The sequence below is a fragment of the Balaenoptera physalus genome (genome assembly GCF_965194825.1).
Source record: "Balaenoptera physalus genome assembly, chromosome: 6".
In the NCBI taxonomy this organism is placed as follows: Eukaryota; Metazoa; Chordata; class Mammalia; order Artiodactyla; family Balaenopteridae; genus Balaenoptera; species Balaenoptera physalus.
The window spans coordinates 87,890,041-87,908,205 of NC_138885.1; the positions used below are offsets into that span (position 1 = coordinate 87,890,041).

Sequence of the window (18,165 nt, forward strand, 5' to 3'; positions counted from 1 at the left end):
TTGAATCTTTTTTAGCATGTGAACATACCTTATAGAACTATTTGATACTGAAGGATAGGCTGATTTACATACATGGATATTCAAATGAGCACACAACTGCAAAACCTGAAGATTTCCATTTACACAGTATACTACGATTTAAGCACATCTAGGAAGTCTAATGAAACTCAATTCTTTCTCCAAACATATTCAAGAGAAAAGCAAATCACCAGAAGTATTTTTAAAAGTTCAATTTTAATATTTTATGTAATGTTGTTTCAGTTGATCATTACTCTTGACCTATACCCAGTATGAACTTATATCTATTAAGTACAGTAAAATGTTTCTATTCACTTGATAAGGTAAGCTAGTCTACTATTCCTTAATTTCAGGCCATATCCAAGTTCTAACTGTTCAAAAGAAACAAGAAAGAACAAAACAATCTCTAAACTAATTATAATCTCACACACACACACACACACACACACTAACCCAGGGATGGGAGACTGTTTTCATCTCTAAGCGTTGTTTAAAATTCAGTCCAAGAATTGAGGGGCTTTTCTTTCCCTGAAATATTTTATATTTATCAGCTCTTTCAATTAAAACTATGGAATAAATATTATTTAAGCACAGCAATTATGAAAAAGACTTTAGTTCCCTAATATTGCATGGTAGGCATACTTCTAAAATGGCCCCCAAGAGTCTCACTCTCTAGTGTATACACCTTGTATCATCCATGCCTCTTGAGTGTGAGCGGACAATGTATATATGGGAATATGATGTTACCTTATATGGCAAAAAGATTCTGCAGGTATAATTAAGGTTGACCTTGAGTTAATCAAAAGAGAAACTATCTCAAGTGGATCTGAGCTGCTAACAAGAGACCTCTAAATCTGGGTCTAAAGGTCAGAGACAAAGGAAGTTGAAGAGATTCAAAATGTGAGAGGAATTCTCCTGCTGGTCTTGAAGGAGTAAACCAACCTTTTGTGGAGGGCTACACAGCAGGGAAAGACACAGGGAGCTAAGAAGTTGACAGCCAGCAAGAAAGCAGGAACCTCCACCTGTAACAACCTGAATGAGTCTCAGATGGGACTGCAGTCCTGTTACCTTGATTTCAGATGTGTGATTCTGAGCAGAGAACCCAGCTGGTCTGTGCCCAGACTTCTGACCTACAGAACTGTGAGTAAATAAATAGGTGTTGTTTTAAGCTGTTAAATCTGTAATCTATCTATCTATCTATCTACCTACCTACCTATCTATCTATCTTACAGAAAGAAAGGGAAGATGAAGTGGGAATTGATTAAAGAAAAACTCGTGGGAAAGGCCTATGAGGCTTTCATGCTGTACACTCTAGTGGCCTCCACGTTGGGTGGTTTCAAGATAATCCTCTAAGTATCCAAGGAAAATATCAATATTAAAGCTTCTAGTTGCATATTTCTCATCTTTAAACATTTACCCTTTGGGGTATATTTAATAATATACACAATGTTAACACATGCAGATAATTTATAAATGTTCATATATTTAGAGATGCTGGTTAAAATAATTTAGAAAACACTGTTCTAATCAATGTGTAAGAAGACACTAATCCCTCAAAAGATGTCCTACCCCATTTGACTCCTGTCATCCATTCTATAATAAAGTTTAGATCTATACTAAATTCTCAAATTATGTAGTGTCACTTTAGTATCTTGTAATCCTAAAGACAGCCTTTCTAGTTGCTTCTAGGAGCTCTAACAAGTTAAATTTTATTGACTAAAGCAATGTTTGAGGCACTTGTTAAAACAGAATCCCAGGTCTCCTCCCTACAGATCAAATTTAGTAGTTCTAAGATGACCAGGGAATCTGTTTTCAAAAAATGTCTAAATTATTCTCCTGTAATTTGGGAAATGGGGCACCCAGAATATACATTAAGTTAGCATAAGAAAAGTGGAAAGCACGGTCTCTGGGAGAAACATGACTGTGCAATTCTTTAAAATAGAACGTGAACCATAAAATGTCCATACAAATGCATATGGGAAGCTACAAGATATCAACTTGGGAAATACTAGAAATTATCTTGCTTCCAATATTTACCTGTGATGTATCTTGTTTATCATGTCCCATGCTTAGGCATTCAAACTTCTGAAATGCTAGACATGCTATAAAGAAATCATTTTAAGGGTTTTTCCTGAGATGGTATTGTGGAGTATGTAAACCGGTAAGCAATTCTGCACCATGTGCTCTTGTTCACCAAATTTATTGTTGAACATTCGGAACACCAGATTATGACAGATAAAAAAGAAAGCACCAAAAATTGCTACACATTAATACCTGAGCAGAGACTGAAGGCAAATATTCATCTATTAAACCCTACACCATAATGCTGAAACACAGATAAAAACATTCACAACACTCTACAGAGTACAATAAATAGCACTTTTTTGTGCATTACAACCAGTTAAATGTAATAAAGTTAATTATACCATAAAAAAATACACACAAAATTACACATAAATGTATTTAGTATACCATACATTGTACAAAGTACTGGAGAAGATCATGCATGTTTAAAAAGAAAAATCTGCAAGGTGACAATCATTTTTCAGTATATACTATAGGAGAAATTGTTTTGCACTGTTAAGTATAATTACTATGCACTGCATTTTCCGGATGAGAGTAAAATTATTGATTTGCAAATAAATGATTACTGAGTCTGTCTCAGTAAAACACATAGTTTGTCTTCTATAAACTTTTAACTATAATATAGAAACTGATGCGAGTTGACAGCCATGTATTTTATTGTATTACATACACTTCCCCAAACTATTTCCATCTCATTTTGACCATGCTTTAAGGAAAGACATGTTTTCTTTCTACATACTTTTAGAGAAACCTATATTTTTGTCTTTGATGGGAGGCAGTGGAGGTAAAATGAGAAGAAAGAAAAGTGTAGAGTTCATGTTCAAAATTGAAATTGAAAAATATACAAAGAAATTCTGAGATGCCACACAGAGATGTGGGCATCTTTTGGCCGAGACCATGAATGTCCTATGAATGGAATAATTTGTTTTGATAGAAATTACGTTATTTTAAATAAGCACAGTAAAAATGTCAGTCTTTACATTAAAAGAAAAACCCACAAAAATCTGGAGCCAGTTCTCTCTTGATACCTCAAAAATAATTAGGAAGGAAAAAGTAAAAGGGAAAATGTTTTAAAATATACATGAATGTGAGTTTATATTTAACTACTGAGAAATTATTATTGACTAAATTAACTTTATTTGATATACAAATACAAGTCTCAATAATCTGAGGAACAATAAGTACAGGTTTTAGGGAAGAATTCATGTTTTTGATAGAGTATTCACTAAAAAGACAAAAAATTACATTTGAAGATTAATTTTTCCATGTGTAATAAGTTCAGAAGTGCCAGCACCTTCTCCTAAAATAAATTTATTTTCAGAAACTTTAACCAAACTTAATTTTCTACACCTATGAAGTGTAAATCAATTTTAATCTGAAATGGGAACTGTGGAAATTAAAGGAGGCCTCTAGAGCAATAGTTCAGCAGATACTAAGGGAAATACTGATGAACTTTTATTTAAAATTTTTACTTCACCAACCTCAAAGAAAAGAATTTGGGGCCAATTTGAGAAGACCACCCATAATAAATATATAGTTATAAAATTGCAGGGCATTCCTTCATCATTTTAAGGCACAGTCTGTTTTATCCCAAACAACTATAAGTTCAAGGTCACAGTGAAAATATGCATTCAATTTTGGTCTGGTTTCTCATGGGTATGTTGCTACATTTATAGTTAGTCATAAGTTTAAGAAATGGTAATACAATCACTTCAAAATAATATATCTAAGTCATTTTTATAGTTTTAAAAATGTAAATACACAATACAATTTCCTAATTTATATACACTAAAAATTGGATTTTTCCCCTTCCATAGTGGAGGCAGAGAAGATTATTTCTACCAATATTCCAACAAATACATTATCTGATTATGTAGAAAGCATGGTTATGTTAAATACAGGCATTTCCTACTTAGGATAAAATTATTCAACACAAAGGACAAACTCATTCCAAAAATAATGTTCACTGAATTTTTAGGTCTTGTATATCATCTTTTTATTAATATCATCCATGTCCCTACCAGATAGTTGGATAAACTGTAGCTAAATCAAGGCCAAACATTTTAATATTTGGCTTTCTCTTCTGTCTCTTTACTTCCAAGGCTACTTATGCAAACTACATCAACATGACTGGGCAGAGAAACAGTTAAGTGACATTAAATTATGGGAAAAAACATAATATGAGGGACTGAAATTCCCTCTGAAAATTTCTGTAGGAGAGAAATTAAAGGATGTCAACCATATAAACACAACAGTTTCTGAATCTATCATATTTCTGCTTTCTCTCATGAGTACACTACCACATCAATGTTAACATTTTAGCATTAACATCTTGTTCTTATATTTTCCTTTAAGATGCATTTTACAATGTTTATTTCATTGTATTATGTTAAGTTCTAGTGGATAATTCTCCCCTATGAAACATGTGACTGTATAGAGGGACTGAATGGAAACACATAGAAAACAATAGAAATTCCACAATAAACTTTCTATTACATAAATGAGAGACACCTGTACTAAAAATGATCTGGGCAACAGAATTTAAAGTTTTACAGAATGAATCTGAAGCAAGATTACCTAAATGATTTCTTCAACTAATTACTGAAAGATCATTACTGGGTAAACTAACTTTCACCCAATAAAACCAGAAAACACTATTCCAGAAATCAGACAAAATAGAATACACTATGCTATAAGCTTTACATATTTTGAAAGAAAAATTAGGATATGGAATATAAGTTTTGATCATGTGTATTTAATATAAGTCCTAGAAGAAAAATACTGAAAAGATTATTTTTGCTTTAATCCCAATATGGTAAGAAAAGTTCATTGGCACAAATATCTGGAGGTATTTTACAGTTTCATTTAGCTTTGGTGGCAAAGTGTATTTTTGCTAACCATATGAAACAGTTCTATTTTCCAATGTAGAGTTTTACGCTAAAAAAAATTTGAACGCATCTTTTTTTTTCCTAAAAAAGGGATGTAAAAAGTCCAATATGAAACAAAACAAGTGCAACATGAAATACAAAATATGCCTAACACTTAGGCTTTTGAACAGTTAATAGTTCTATGCTTTGTCTACAAATTTTTACTAGTAACATTTCTACTATATAAATACTAAAAACCAAGATAACACTAAAAAAAATAGCATATGAACCTTACAAAAATGGTTAGGTTTAGATTTCCTAAACTAAGATTAATGTTCAAATATGCAAACAAATTTACACTAACTAATAAAACTACATCAACAGATACAGTTTTTCATAAGTGTTCAAAGTTACAATGTACAGAATGAGTACAGAATAAATCTGACTCACATATATCAAGTCCTATACAAAGTCATCAGAAATTAACTGGTTACTTGGTATTTTAAAACATAGTCATTTTTGGCAACGTAACATGCCAAACACTTTTAGAAAGTACTGTATTTGATTTAAAATTTTTCAACTACAGACAATGTAATCAAGATGTAGCTCAGAATATCATCTAACTTTTGAAAGCAACATTATCAATTCAGGGGTACTGTTACATTTCTACTATAAATTAAATAACAGTTTATTCTCACTATTTCCAAATTTTATTCCATTCTTAAGACTAAGTTATTAATCATAAAATTCAATCGTCTGTATTCATAATATAATTTATTTATCAAAAATGTGAATTCTTGAGCATTTAAGAGTATACATACTCGGATTTGGATTACGGGTCTGACTTTTCTTTCCTATTATCCTTATTAAAAGTAAAAAATGTGAGTAGCCTCACAAACTTTCTATTTCCTCAGGCTGTTAAAATATATTGTGAAAAAAATGCATGATTAATAATGTGTAAGTAAAAGTTCATTACAGAACTGGAAATGTTCTTTGTTCAAAAAGACAAATAAAATTTCAGCTCCCAATCATCTTACTATTTTGTAGTAGTATCCTCTACATTTACCTTATGTGGCAAGAAGTTTTCTGTCTGAGTCTAATTTCATAATACAAAGATACTTTTATTGCTTCCTTTTTCCTGGGGAGTGCTATACTCTCCAAATTGACCCCCCCCAAAACTACACAAGGTATCTTGTTTCCTGTAATTTCACAAATCTAAAACACAGAGAAGGGCTTCCCTGGTGGCGCAGTGGTTAAGAATCCGCCTGCCAATGCAGGGGACAGAGGTTCGATCCCTGGTCCGGGAAGATCCCACATGCCGCAGAGCAACTAAGCCCGTGTGCCACAACTACTGAGCCTGCGCTCTAGAGCCTGTGAGCCACAACTACTGAAGTCTGCGTGCCTAGAGCCCATGAGCCACAACTACTGAAGCCTGCATGCCTAGAGCCCATGCTCTGCAACAAGAGAAGCCACTGCAATGAGAAGCCCGTGCACCGCAACGAAGAGTAGCCCCCACTCGCTGCAACTAGAGAAAGCCCGCACATAGCAACAAAGACCCAACGCAACCAAAAATAAATAAATAAAATAAATTTATAAAAATAAAACACAGAGAAAACAAAAAGTGATGATGAAAAATAATCAACAAATGCCTTAGTCATAGAAGGTCCCAACACATTAAAAAAATTTTTCCCAACTGATTTTCATGACAAGTTCCTAAAAAACTGCAAATGCAGCACTGCAAGGTTTTGCACTAAACCTCATAATAAAGCAAGATACTACACTAATTTAGACCTAACGCTTAAGATGAAAATACAGGCTAATTGAATTGCCTGGGGATTTGGGAATCAACAGCCCTAGTTTATCTCATCATCTTTGTGTTTACCCCATTTCCCCAGAGCTCTCAAGAATAAACTAAAAATTGAGCTTTACCTTTTATTGAGTTTTATTTCCCTTGACCACCTTCTGTAAGAGATGCTAATAAGCAGTGAAGTAAAAAGAATACACTATGCTATAAGTGAAAAGTCTGAAGAGTTTAGAAAAGAATGGGAACTAGATAATGAACAAATCAGACAATCTGCCTCATGTAAGTATGTGTGTGTGGTGGAAATGTGTACCATCTGCATGAGTGACAGGATAATCAACAACAAACATTTACTAGGCCTACTATAGTTCTTTATTTCTTTTCCTTACTGTATAATCATGCAGATATTATAGTGTAGTTCAAACAAGAAAATGTATTCCATTATATACATCTGAATTTATCTGAGCAAAATATGAAAAAAATTAAAGATTAATTAACACATGATCAATATATATATTGAAGAGACTCAAAATCAGTGTTAACCAGGCACAAATTTTTTTTTTTTTAGGACTACTGTTTTAAATACCTTCATTCTGGTGACAACCAAGAAAAGAGCTAGCAGAACCTGTGTAATTTCCAACATGAAAAAGATAAAGAAAAGAGAGCATTAATGATTTCTATCATATTATCTGTTCCAAATTATAATAGTAGTAACTCCAGAGGGCTCTTTAGAGACACTGAAAGTACTCGCTGTTTGTCCTGTCCAGTCTATATTTGGTCTAGGTATCAACAATAGGATCCAGGAGTAATTTTTATAAGTTCAAAACTTACTCAAAACTCAAAAAACAAAATCTAAATAAAAATGTCATAACAATAGAGCTCAGAAGTTTGCTAAATTAGATAATCCCTAACTGTCAATGAACAATTTCATTTTTGGTAACATTTCTGATAAACCTGTGTTGTTTTGCCAGCTAATAATATAGATTGTAGGCATGGTTGAAATAATGTGAATTTAAAGACAAAGGGGGCTTCCCTGGTGGCGCAGTGGTTAAGAACCCGCCTGCCAATGCAGGGGACACGGGTTTGAGCCCTGGTCTGGGAAGACCCCACATGCCGTGGAGCAACTAAGCCCGTGAGCCACAACTACTGAGCCTGTGCTCTAGAGCCCGCGAGCCACAACTACTGAGCCTGCGTGCCACAACTACTGAAGCCCGTGCGCCTAGAGCCTGTGCTCCGCAACTAGAGAAGCCACTGCAATGAGAAGCCCGTGCACCGCAAGGAAGAGCAGCCCCTGCTCGACGCAACTAAAGAAAGCCGCGTGCAGCAACGAAGACCCAATGCAGCCAAAAATAAATACATAAATAAATTTATTAAAAAAATAAATAAATAAAGACAAAGGACTTTCCTTTTCTCAAGTGATAGAAACATCAGTTTTGTTAATCTTCAGACAGAGCCTACTTTCTCATCTCTGGTAGTTATTTGGTTTTAAAGTGCATTAGGACTTGATGAAGACTCTGTCAAAATGTGTGTCTGTGTGTTTTTTTATATGTAAAAAAACCCCAAACTACTGCTGTTTATAACATGTTTAATGAGAATCCTTTTTGTAGTCCTAAAATAAAATATTTTGTTGGAATAAATAAGACTTTAGGACTTGATGATAATGACACTCACATGAAATTATTTTCATGGAAACTAATGTGCCTAGTCTGCTGCTTTAAAAAGCTAATGTACTACTCACAAATGAGAAATTTAAGCTTGTTACATTTTATTCAAGAGCAGGAATGACTAAACAAGGAGACTTTAGATCATCTAAACACATTGATTATGGCTGTCAATGGAAGATTCAAATTAATGAATTTTCTTAAGTTCTGTATATGGACCTAAGTTCAAATTCAGAAATAGTTAAATGACATAGTTAACCTGTAACTTGAAATGCAACTACATATGGGTGAAAACTTAAAATACAATACCATATGTACAAAAGTTGTTATGAGTATATGTATAAGCTAAACCTAGGCAGATGTGTCCTTGTTTAAATATATATGTGGTATGCCATGGGAAAGTGCATATATAATCTGGTAAGTTCTCTTTCCTTTCAGGTTTGAACACACAAGCATTCTGTATTTTATCCCTTTTGCTGCTTCTATCAAACAAACAAGAGCCTGGTATGCCTGCCATGTCTACTATGAGGTTATCACTTATCTTTAATGATCTCATAAGTGAAAATATGAACACTGAACATGAAGCTGGGAAAGACAACAATGGAATCAAACAAACTTAAAACTCTCAGAAATGATAGCAAGACCATCTTCAACTGATGATGAATCAGCAAGAACCCGAAGAACAAATGAGAAAAGAAGTGAGGTAACCCTCTACAGGCAGTAAAGTGGGAGTAACCTTCTAATAGGCAGTAACAACTGAGAGGTTGTAATGGAATCCAGATGCAATGGCACGTAAAATGAACCTGGTACTCTAGGACATCCCTGGGCACTAACAAGGACACAAGTTCACAGGTACAACTGTGGAGTTACTGGGGCTTAAGGACTATACTTGCAAGGTTTGGGGTATTTACAGCATACACATCTAAAGGAAGGGCTCGATCACTCAGGTATACCCCAGCCTTGAGTTAATTCTATCTTAAGGCGAAGATACCTAGCTCCATTACCTACTTCCAAAAAGTGAGCTGAAATGTGAAATGAAATATAAATATTACTCTCTATCTGTCAAATAGTAATCACCTTGGCAAACTAAGATTCCACTATTAAACCTAGTGGCTAAACACTCCAACTTATTCAGGTATTCATTGTTTATACTTATGCTATTAATGGGGTAACAGTTTTTCCACTGTTATTCCATTAATAGTATAATTTTATACATTAAATGTGGTACTGCACTTCATCATGCTGATTTTCTTTCCATAGTAAATAAAAATTGTGCCAATGTAGAGTATTTTCTGACCACTGGAATTTAGTTATTTTAACAACCCACCATGACCCTAGGCACTTTTGACAACCATGGGGTCAGTGAATTGAATAAAATGGTAAAGACTGAGTGACTGAACTGCTCCAATGTCTGTAAGTAAATATCTATGAAAATTTTTTTCAAATTTTAGCAATACATCTCTTCAGTAGTCTACTGATATTCACCGAGAATACAAAGTAAGATTCTTATTTGAAAAGACACAAGAAAATTTCATTGAGTTTTGAATTTGAATTACGTTTCCATTCATCAGTCTTGCTGGTTACCAAGAAAACATGTCTCCTTAGAATTTAAAGTTGTATTTTCACAGGCGTAAGAAAACAAAAGATCTATTTTGTTCACTATGGCTGCCAAAAACTGACTAAAGACTGTGGCTATTTCATTTCTGAGAAAGCAAACAGTTTAAATTTCATTAATCTTTTAAGACTTATTTTTCAACACGTACACTGTAGCAAATAACAAAGTGACCCACTTTTCAGAAGAAAGTGTGACGAAATGAGAATACTTGAGGTGAGGATACAAACAACGCTACATTTACTGAGTGTTTAGGAGAAGATCTTGGTATGGCCAATCAAGCAGACTAGCTGACATGCAGAGTCCGCAAAGACAGAGGCTACCTTATCCTTTTACTGATTTTCCATAATGACTAGTACACAGATGTCATACCACAAAACAAAACCATGCTTCAACTACTTTCCTCAAGCATTACGAAACTAATTTCCTACTTTCAACATTGTAAAAATAGACCTGTCTTCCCCAAGGGATCTTGCTGTCCACACTGATGGATCTGTGTGTTCCCTCTTATTACTGGACCTAAAGGCATAGCTGATCTTTATCATTCCTTAAATCCAATCTTACATAAAGTTGCACAATGCATGGAGTAAAAGAGGAATGAAGACAAAGCATGGAACCCTGTATAAGTGTGCTGACCCAAAAGCAATCACACCAACAGCCAGAGGAAGTGGAAACTGTGAAGTAGTCTTCAACAATTTACTGTAAAGAGACAGAAATATACATTATAATGTAACCTACATTGTGAGCAAAAACTGAACATGTCAATCTTTTATACAGTTTTGAGAAAGGGTTCTAAGTGATTTTAGATAAATTCATTATATGAAAAATTACTTTAACTGTCCAAAATTTTTTAAAAGATCAATACAAGTCAATTTTGGCTAGAAAAGAGAAAAATATTCTATTAAGTAAATCACCAGTTTTGTTTATTCTTTTAAATTTTAACCACAGAAAAATACTAGTTGGACTTTTATTCAGCAAATTTTCACCCTATTTAATATCAGCAAAAAACTTCAACCAAATAAAAAAGGAACCATCTTTAATTCCTAAGAGGAGCATGTAAGATAAGACACTATTTTTAAAAGAAAAATACTATCAGGAAAGGCTATCACCTTTTTACTCTGAAAACAGAGACACTGAGGGGTTAAGAAACTGACCTAAGGACACAGAGCCTTAGACTGAAACCCCAGATCTGCCTGACTTTAGAATATCTGCAACTATCTGCCAGAATCAACTGAAAAGGCTTCCAGAGCAAACAAGCGGTCAATGAAAAGTAAAGTTTTATTATGGAAAATTTTAAACATATTCATAAGTAGATTAACAGTATAATGAACTTCATGGACCCATCAACCAGCTTCAAAAATTATCAAGTCATGGCCAATCTTACTATACCTATATTACTGCCCACTTCCACTCCTCCTGTATTTTTTGGAAGCAAACCTTAGATATCATATCTTTCAAGGGTTAACTTTTTAAAGAAAAAAATGATTATATCCTAACAAATAAAATGCATAATTAAGGAAACAAATATAATACATTTGCATATAAACTGTATTTGCACATAAACCATAATTACTATTATAGCTTTACCTTCAGGAACAGTCCAAGTAATTAGGAACGAAAGACATGTTTCAGACATGAAACTATGATAAAGACCAGGAACAAATGTGAGAAAAAAAAAGATTAAAATACTATACCTTGATTTTATTGAAGCAGTGTAAGTATTTCCAAGAACTGCCATAGTTGGAATAAGGATAAATGCCAAAGGTTTACATGGATCAGGATTAAGTTTAAAGTAATACCTATGTCAAAAAGAAAAAAATAAAACATAAATCAACAAAGCATTGCCAATCATTTTAAATTCTCAGAATCAATCAATTAAATACATTTCAAAACGTTCCTATAGCAATATGGATATAAGAGAGCTCTAAACAGCTCAAGAAATCATTGATAAATAAATTTTGCTCTACATCATCTTTATACTCAAGGTTTTATATGGAGAATTATGTTCAGTAACTACTAAAGGAAATGAAAATATCCCATCTGGAAGCACTTCCTTTTTACAATAAGTATATGCCTGAAAGGTCATATATAAATAATATCTTATAAAACAAATTATTTAAAACATATTTAAACTGCTCTATTTAAAAAAGATGAAAAAATGAAGGTTTATATAAAGTAACTGTCTACAGCCTTCTAGAATCATAAATTTGCGCTTCTCAAGTAATTTTCTCCCCAAATCTGTGGACAAAAATTTGCACCTTGATTAAAATAAGGGGCAAAGGAAGGATATTAATATCTGGTGACCTGTGATTTAATTTACTGAACTTATTTTGATTCAGCCAACTTAAAAAAAAAAAAAACTTCCAGTATTTAGATAATCTGAAAGTTTTACATCATTTCTAAAAACTATATTAAGCAGGGGTTAACTATTAACTGGATAACGTGGTTTTTTAAAAAAGACAATTTACCAATAACTAAATATTCTAGAAATAAGCTTAGAGAGCATTTTTAGGCTCTCATTTAACCTAGGACACTTATCAGGTAACAAAGCAAATGACAGTTTTCTAGTAAAACAGCTGATCATTTATTTTAGTTCAACGTATAGGACACATCAGAAAAGTACACACTTCCTTCGTTATTTCTATTATTTTAAATGTAAGCATTTTTCTTCCCCTCAAATTTAAGAAAATATAAAATTGATTGTGAATTGAAAAATATATAAAGCACTAGCATTATGAATACTATAAGTCAGCAAAATAAAGCACATTTTCTCATATTTCTAGACTCAAAGAAGGCTAAAGAAAATACAATCCCTCCCCTTTTGGGCAGATTTTGGGGAAGTGTATATTCTCACGGAAAAGAAGAAAATGTGAATATGCTGAAAATAAATTTCAGGTGATAGCTTCTTGTTCTTGAGAAAGTTTTATGAAACATTAGGAGTCCTGCAAGTCTCTACTTACAGATATTTATAGTTTGAACCACATAAATTATAATTATATAAATAAAACACACCTAAGATTCTTCAGCCAATAAATTAAAGATGGCATGCTGAGTAATACAATCCATGTTAATAAGTTAATCACAGTACTGTGCATGCGAAGACTATCTTCAGCATCACTGGCAGATAAACGGAGATGGTGTACTGTAGAGTCTTTATGGTGATTGGATTTTTTTTCACTTCTTCTAGAGTGTTTGGGGTTCTACAAAGCAATAAAGTAAAAATATCAAGATATTAAGTAAAATTTAAGTTTATTATTTTATTTAGAATCATAATTCTCTAACAGCTAAATAAATACATCTTTCCATTACCAAATTGATATAAAATACTGAAATTATCTTGTTTGAAAGTATTTTAAAGCAGTTATCAGTTATAAAATTTTTATACCTTTGACTTGCTATTTCTACTGCTAAGAATATATCCTCTTAAGTAATTGCTTGAAATAAAATTTAAAAGATAATTGTGATAACAAAAACAACTTAAGGACTGACAAAGATCAAATTAAATGACAATCTAAGTCTTATTTTAATATTCATTAGGCTCGCTTTTCTTAAAGTTATTTAAATTCATAAAACCTTTTAAATACTGTAAAGTCCTAACCTTTTTTTACAAAAATAAACTTTTATATTTTCCCATGTTCTTTCATACTAAAGTGATATAGCGTTTTGAAAATAAAACTTACCACAGTCTGGCTATTTTTAAAAGTTGTTAAGCTGGCTTGCAGATGAACAATCTACGAAAAAGAAAAGACTTTAATTTTACTTTTATTTTGAAACAATAAAACATAACCATTTTTACTGAAATTGAGAAGCACTGTAATTTGAAATTTTAAAAACCTAAATAAATAAAAATTCATTTAAACATTTAAAAACATTCTTTTAGAAAAGATAAATAATAACTACATGTACTTGCTATCATGGATTAAAAAACAAACAAAATAATACAAAATTCCAGAGTATCTTGGGGCCAGGATATAATGCTATATCTTCCACACTGTGTGAGCCTATGCTTGAATGGTGCCTTGCTATCGCAACTTAAAGTGTCATGTGAGTCAAAAATTTGATTATATTCAGCATAGTATAAAGAGTTTAACATGTGTTATATAATCTAAATCTTTGAAAATCTGGAACTCAATTATATAGGGTGGTGAAATGTTTACAAGAACCTGAGAAAGTCTATAAATTTACTAGGTTTGCTTAAGTATTTGAGAAAGTTCTGCTTATTGTGTCAGTTGTTTGAAATATCCACTTAAAAAAACTAAAAATATTATATTTATAAATCAAATTAATTTATATTTGTAAATCAAAATAATTCTAAATAGCTTTTTCTGATGGACATATTTTTCCTTTGTAAACTGAAAGTAATCTATAATGTGCATGTATTAGCGTTAAATGCAGACGCAAATAAACCTTTGTTAAAAAAAGGAAACAATTATTATCCTTTCCAGTATCAACTGTCTCTACATAAGATTAATGTGGAGAACATGCAGTTGTATAACGTAGATTTTCCTGAAAAGCTGTCAGCCTTCTTAGAAGTGTTTTTCATTTCCTCAGTAAAATTGTCAGCTTAATTACTTTTATTGTGTCTTGTGATTCTTCAGCAACATTTGTAACATTCTACATTATTTCAGCATGATTGACAGCCTGATCCCACTGACATAACTTTTTGTTTTGTCTATTATCCACATTTAAAGGGAGGTGTGAATAAAAACCGTTCTAGTAAAACGTTTTTTAATAAGTTAACATTACTTGCCAGAGCATCAAGCAATATGGAACAGATTATATCTCCTCCCCTCCCTTTGTTTTTAACAAAGAAATCCACTCAGATTAGTAACTTCAGTTCTACAGTTAACTATATATATTTGAAATAGCTAAGATGTTAAAAAAAACTTTACACTTAGGCCTGTTATATAACAGCAGTGATCAAAAAAAATTTTTTAACAACACCCATGGGAAAGTCTATGCCTGTCTGATACAAAGCTCAGGCCTTCTGACTTTACTGATTTGACATACCTTAAACACATAGTAAAGATAAGTAAGAAGGATGGCAAATGCTCCACAAGTTGTCCAACTAACTATGATCAAAACAACTGTCAAAATGGGCAAGTCTGGTGATATTATCTTGATATCTTTAGGAAGTTCAGAGGGCCTGTAATAACAAGAGTAAAGCTTTCAAAAGAATATTAACAATTATTTACACAGTCACATATAAGCAGAAAACAATACAGTGCTCTGCCAGGCTCTCCTTATTAATGTGCAAGTATTACTATAAGGTAAACAGGCTTTTAAAAATAAAGGTGAGGGGTGACACATATTTTAAAATTCTCTTATACACTGTGATTGTTTCTCTTGCATTTATATATACTATGGGTAATACATGTACTAAAAAAGAAAAAATATTATTAGAGATAATTATTAATTATAGGCCCTGTGCCATACAATTCCAATCTTGATAGGAAGAGAAATAATTTTGTTCTTAAAGTCTTGAGGTCACTCAGACATGCGATGGTGTTAATGTCAGAAGCACCTCAGAAGGGTGGAGGAGGAAGCATTATACCATAATCCACTCTGTGACAGTAAATCACATAACACGGCTGGTGAGGAAATGGAAACTAGATCACTGGTTTACCAAAAGAGCATACCAGCAACTTCAAACTGTCTTTGGATCATAATAAACCTCCAGGCAATGTTTTTGGAGCTCTTATACATTTCATCTAATCTGATCCTAAATATCAAGATTGGAGTCTCAGGTTTGATTGAAAATCAACATATAAAAGCATTGCCAGAGAAACACTTCGCCCTTGGAAAGATTTACAACAGTGAAATTTAAAAATACTTGTGTAATCTGTCAAACTTTTTTGATTAACTCTTGAGCACTATGGTCAAAATCAAGTGTAGCATTTAACTTGAAATAAATGATAACCTATGACAAAAACGTAAGTTTGAACACTAACCCCATGTTTTGCTAGTTACACATTTTTCCTTAGAAATTATAGTTTAGCGAAAGCAAGTTAATTTTAAGGTTCCCTATCAGAATACAGTTTTTTTCTTAAGAGCAATAAGAAAGGTTTTCGTCATTCATTCTTTACCTTTTCAAAGTCAGCCACAATGAAGAAAGGAGTCTCACAGACATAGAAGACAGTAGGCCACCCCAATAGGCAGTACATGTTCCAAACAGAAAAAGAATCAACGACACAAGGGGGAAACACATACTCTGACTAGTTAAAACGATGGCATCTAATTCTGGTAACAACAACATATCCCAAAATTCTTTAAACCACTTGTATCTGTGGATAAAAGAAAACATACAAAAAATAAAAGCAAATAATACAACAAAAGCAAAAAAAAAACCCAACAACTCTCATTAAAGGATTTAATGTTTGAAGTGTTTGACCATTCACTACAGTCCCCAGAGTACCATGATATTTCATTTATAATTATACTGAAAAAACAAACTTCAATTCCTGGTAGGGAACTAGCGAGTCTAGTGATCTTCAAGGATCTGAGTCTCAAGTCTCAATGCAGCTTTACTGCTCTCATTGATCCTTGTAATGAAGTAATAACTGGTCTTTTTTTAAAGTTAGAAAGCCAACAGCTAGTTATAAAGACAGAAGAAAAGACATTTAAGTAATGGTTTTTAACCAAACAAAAACAAAAACAAAACCTGAATAAATTAAGAATGCGATGTTAAGTAGGGTAAAGAGATCTAAAATATACTTTGTATGGAAAGTAATAAAAAGTGTTCTGAGGCTGTTTCACCAATATCCTATATTGCTTTGTGTCCATGAATCTGGGACACCCAAAGCTCATGTACCACATACATTCTTTTGAAAATGTTAAAGTCCTGGTATATTTATAGTCTAAATTGAGACTGATATATGTGTATATATATAAGTTCAGTAATTACTTCTAAACTATTGAAGTAAATGTTGATGTACTTATTAGGCCTTTGCCTAGGAGAAAAAGTCCATTTAATAAAACAAGTCAATTGCCTTATTTGTATGGAAATTTATCCTTCATATTTGAGTCAAACATAATACTTTATATATAAAACAAAATTAAAATCATTATCACAGACAATAAAACTTACCCCAACAGAAACTTAACCATAATTACAAAAGGATCAACTTTGTATGGTTTGGCTTCTTTATCCAACATAGTAGCATATTCTAAGCAGTGACCTAGTGATTTAAAAAAAAATTATATGTAGTAGAGAATTCACAGTAATTAAGTATGAGACATATTATATGCTGCATTGTTCATAAGAGCAACATATTTCATGTCATAGAAAGCAAGGGTCTTCATTACTATCACAGAGACTCTTCTCAAAAGATTAAAAATTACCCTAATTTGAAATACAAATCAAAACTACAATGAGGTACCACCTCACACTGGTCAGAATGGCCATCATTAAAAACTCTACAAATAGCAAATGCTGGAGAGGATGTGGAGAAAAGGGAACCCTGCTACATTGTTGGTGGGATTGTAAATTGGTGCAGCCACTATGGGAAACAGTATGGAAGTTCCTCAAAAAACTAAAAAATAGAAATAACATATAATCCAGCAATCCCACTCCTGGGTATATATCCAGACAAAACTCTAATTCAAAAAGATACATGCACCCCTATGTTCATAGCAGCACTATTCACTATAGCCAAGATGTGGAAACAACCTAAATGTCCATCAACAGACGAATAGATAAAGATGTGGTACATATATACAATGAGATATTAGCCATACAAAAGAACAAAATAATGCCATTTGCAGTAATATGGATGCAACTAGAGATTATCATACTAAGTGAAGTCAGTCAGAAAAAGAAAGACAAATATATGATAGCACTTAAATGTGGAATCTAAAATATGACACAAATGAACCAATCTATGAAACAGAAACAGACTCACGGACATAGAGAACAGACTTGTGGTTACCAAGGGGGAGGGGGTTGGGGGAGGGATGGCGTGGGAGTTTGGGATTAGCAGATTGAAGCTTTTATATATAGAATGATAAACAACAAGGTCCTAATGTATAGCACAGAGAACTATATATCCTATGAAAAAGCAAAATGGAAAAGAATATAAAAAAGAATGTATATATATATATATATGTGTGTGTGTGTGTATA

At 32.6% G+C, this 18,165-nt stretch overlaps 1 protein-coding gene across 2 annotated transcripts in view; it reads right to left on the bottom strand.

The window, feature by feature from the left end:
• Positions 1 to 2,202: 2,202 nt before the first annotated feature.
• Positions 2,203 to 18,165, bottom strand: part of PGAP1 (post-GPI attachment to proteins inositol deacylase 1) — a 79,871-nt gene continuing 63,908 nt past the window's right edge. For both annotated transcript variants that reach the window (XM_082467026.1, XM_082467025.1), the window contains exons 21-27: positions 17,132 to 17,222; positions 16,131 to 16,328; positions 15,055 to 15,190; positions 13,725 to 13,775; positions 13,057 to 13,244; positions 11,739 to 11,843; positions 2,203 to 10,743 (exon numbers count right to left, since the gene is read on the bottom strand). In XM_082467026.1, coding sequence (XP_082323152.1) covers positions 10,605 to 10,743; positions 11,739 to 11,843; positions 13,057 to 13,244; positions 13,725 to 13,775; positions 15,055 to 15,190; positions 16,131 to 16,328; positions 17,132 to 17,222 — 908 coding nt within the window. In that variant the 3' untranslated portion in view covers positions 2,203 to 10,604. The remainder of the gene's footprint in view (positions 10,744 to 11,738; positions 11,844 to 13,056; positions 13,245 to 13,724; positions 13,776 to 15,054; positions 15,191 to 16,130; positions 16,329 to 17,131; positions 17,223 to 18,165) is intronic.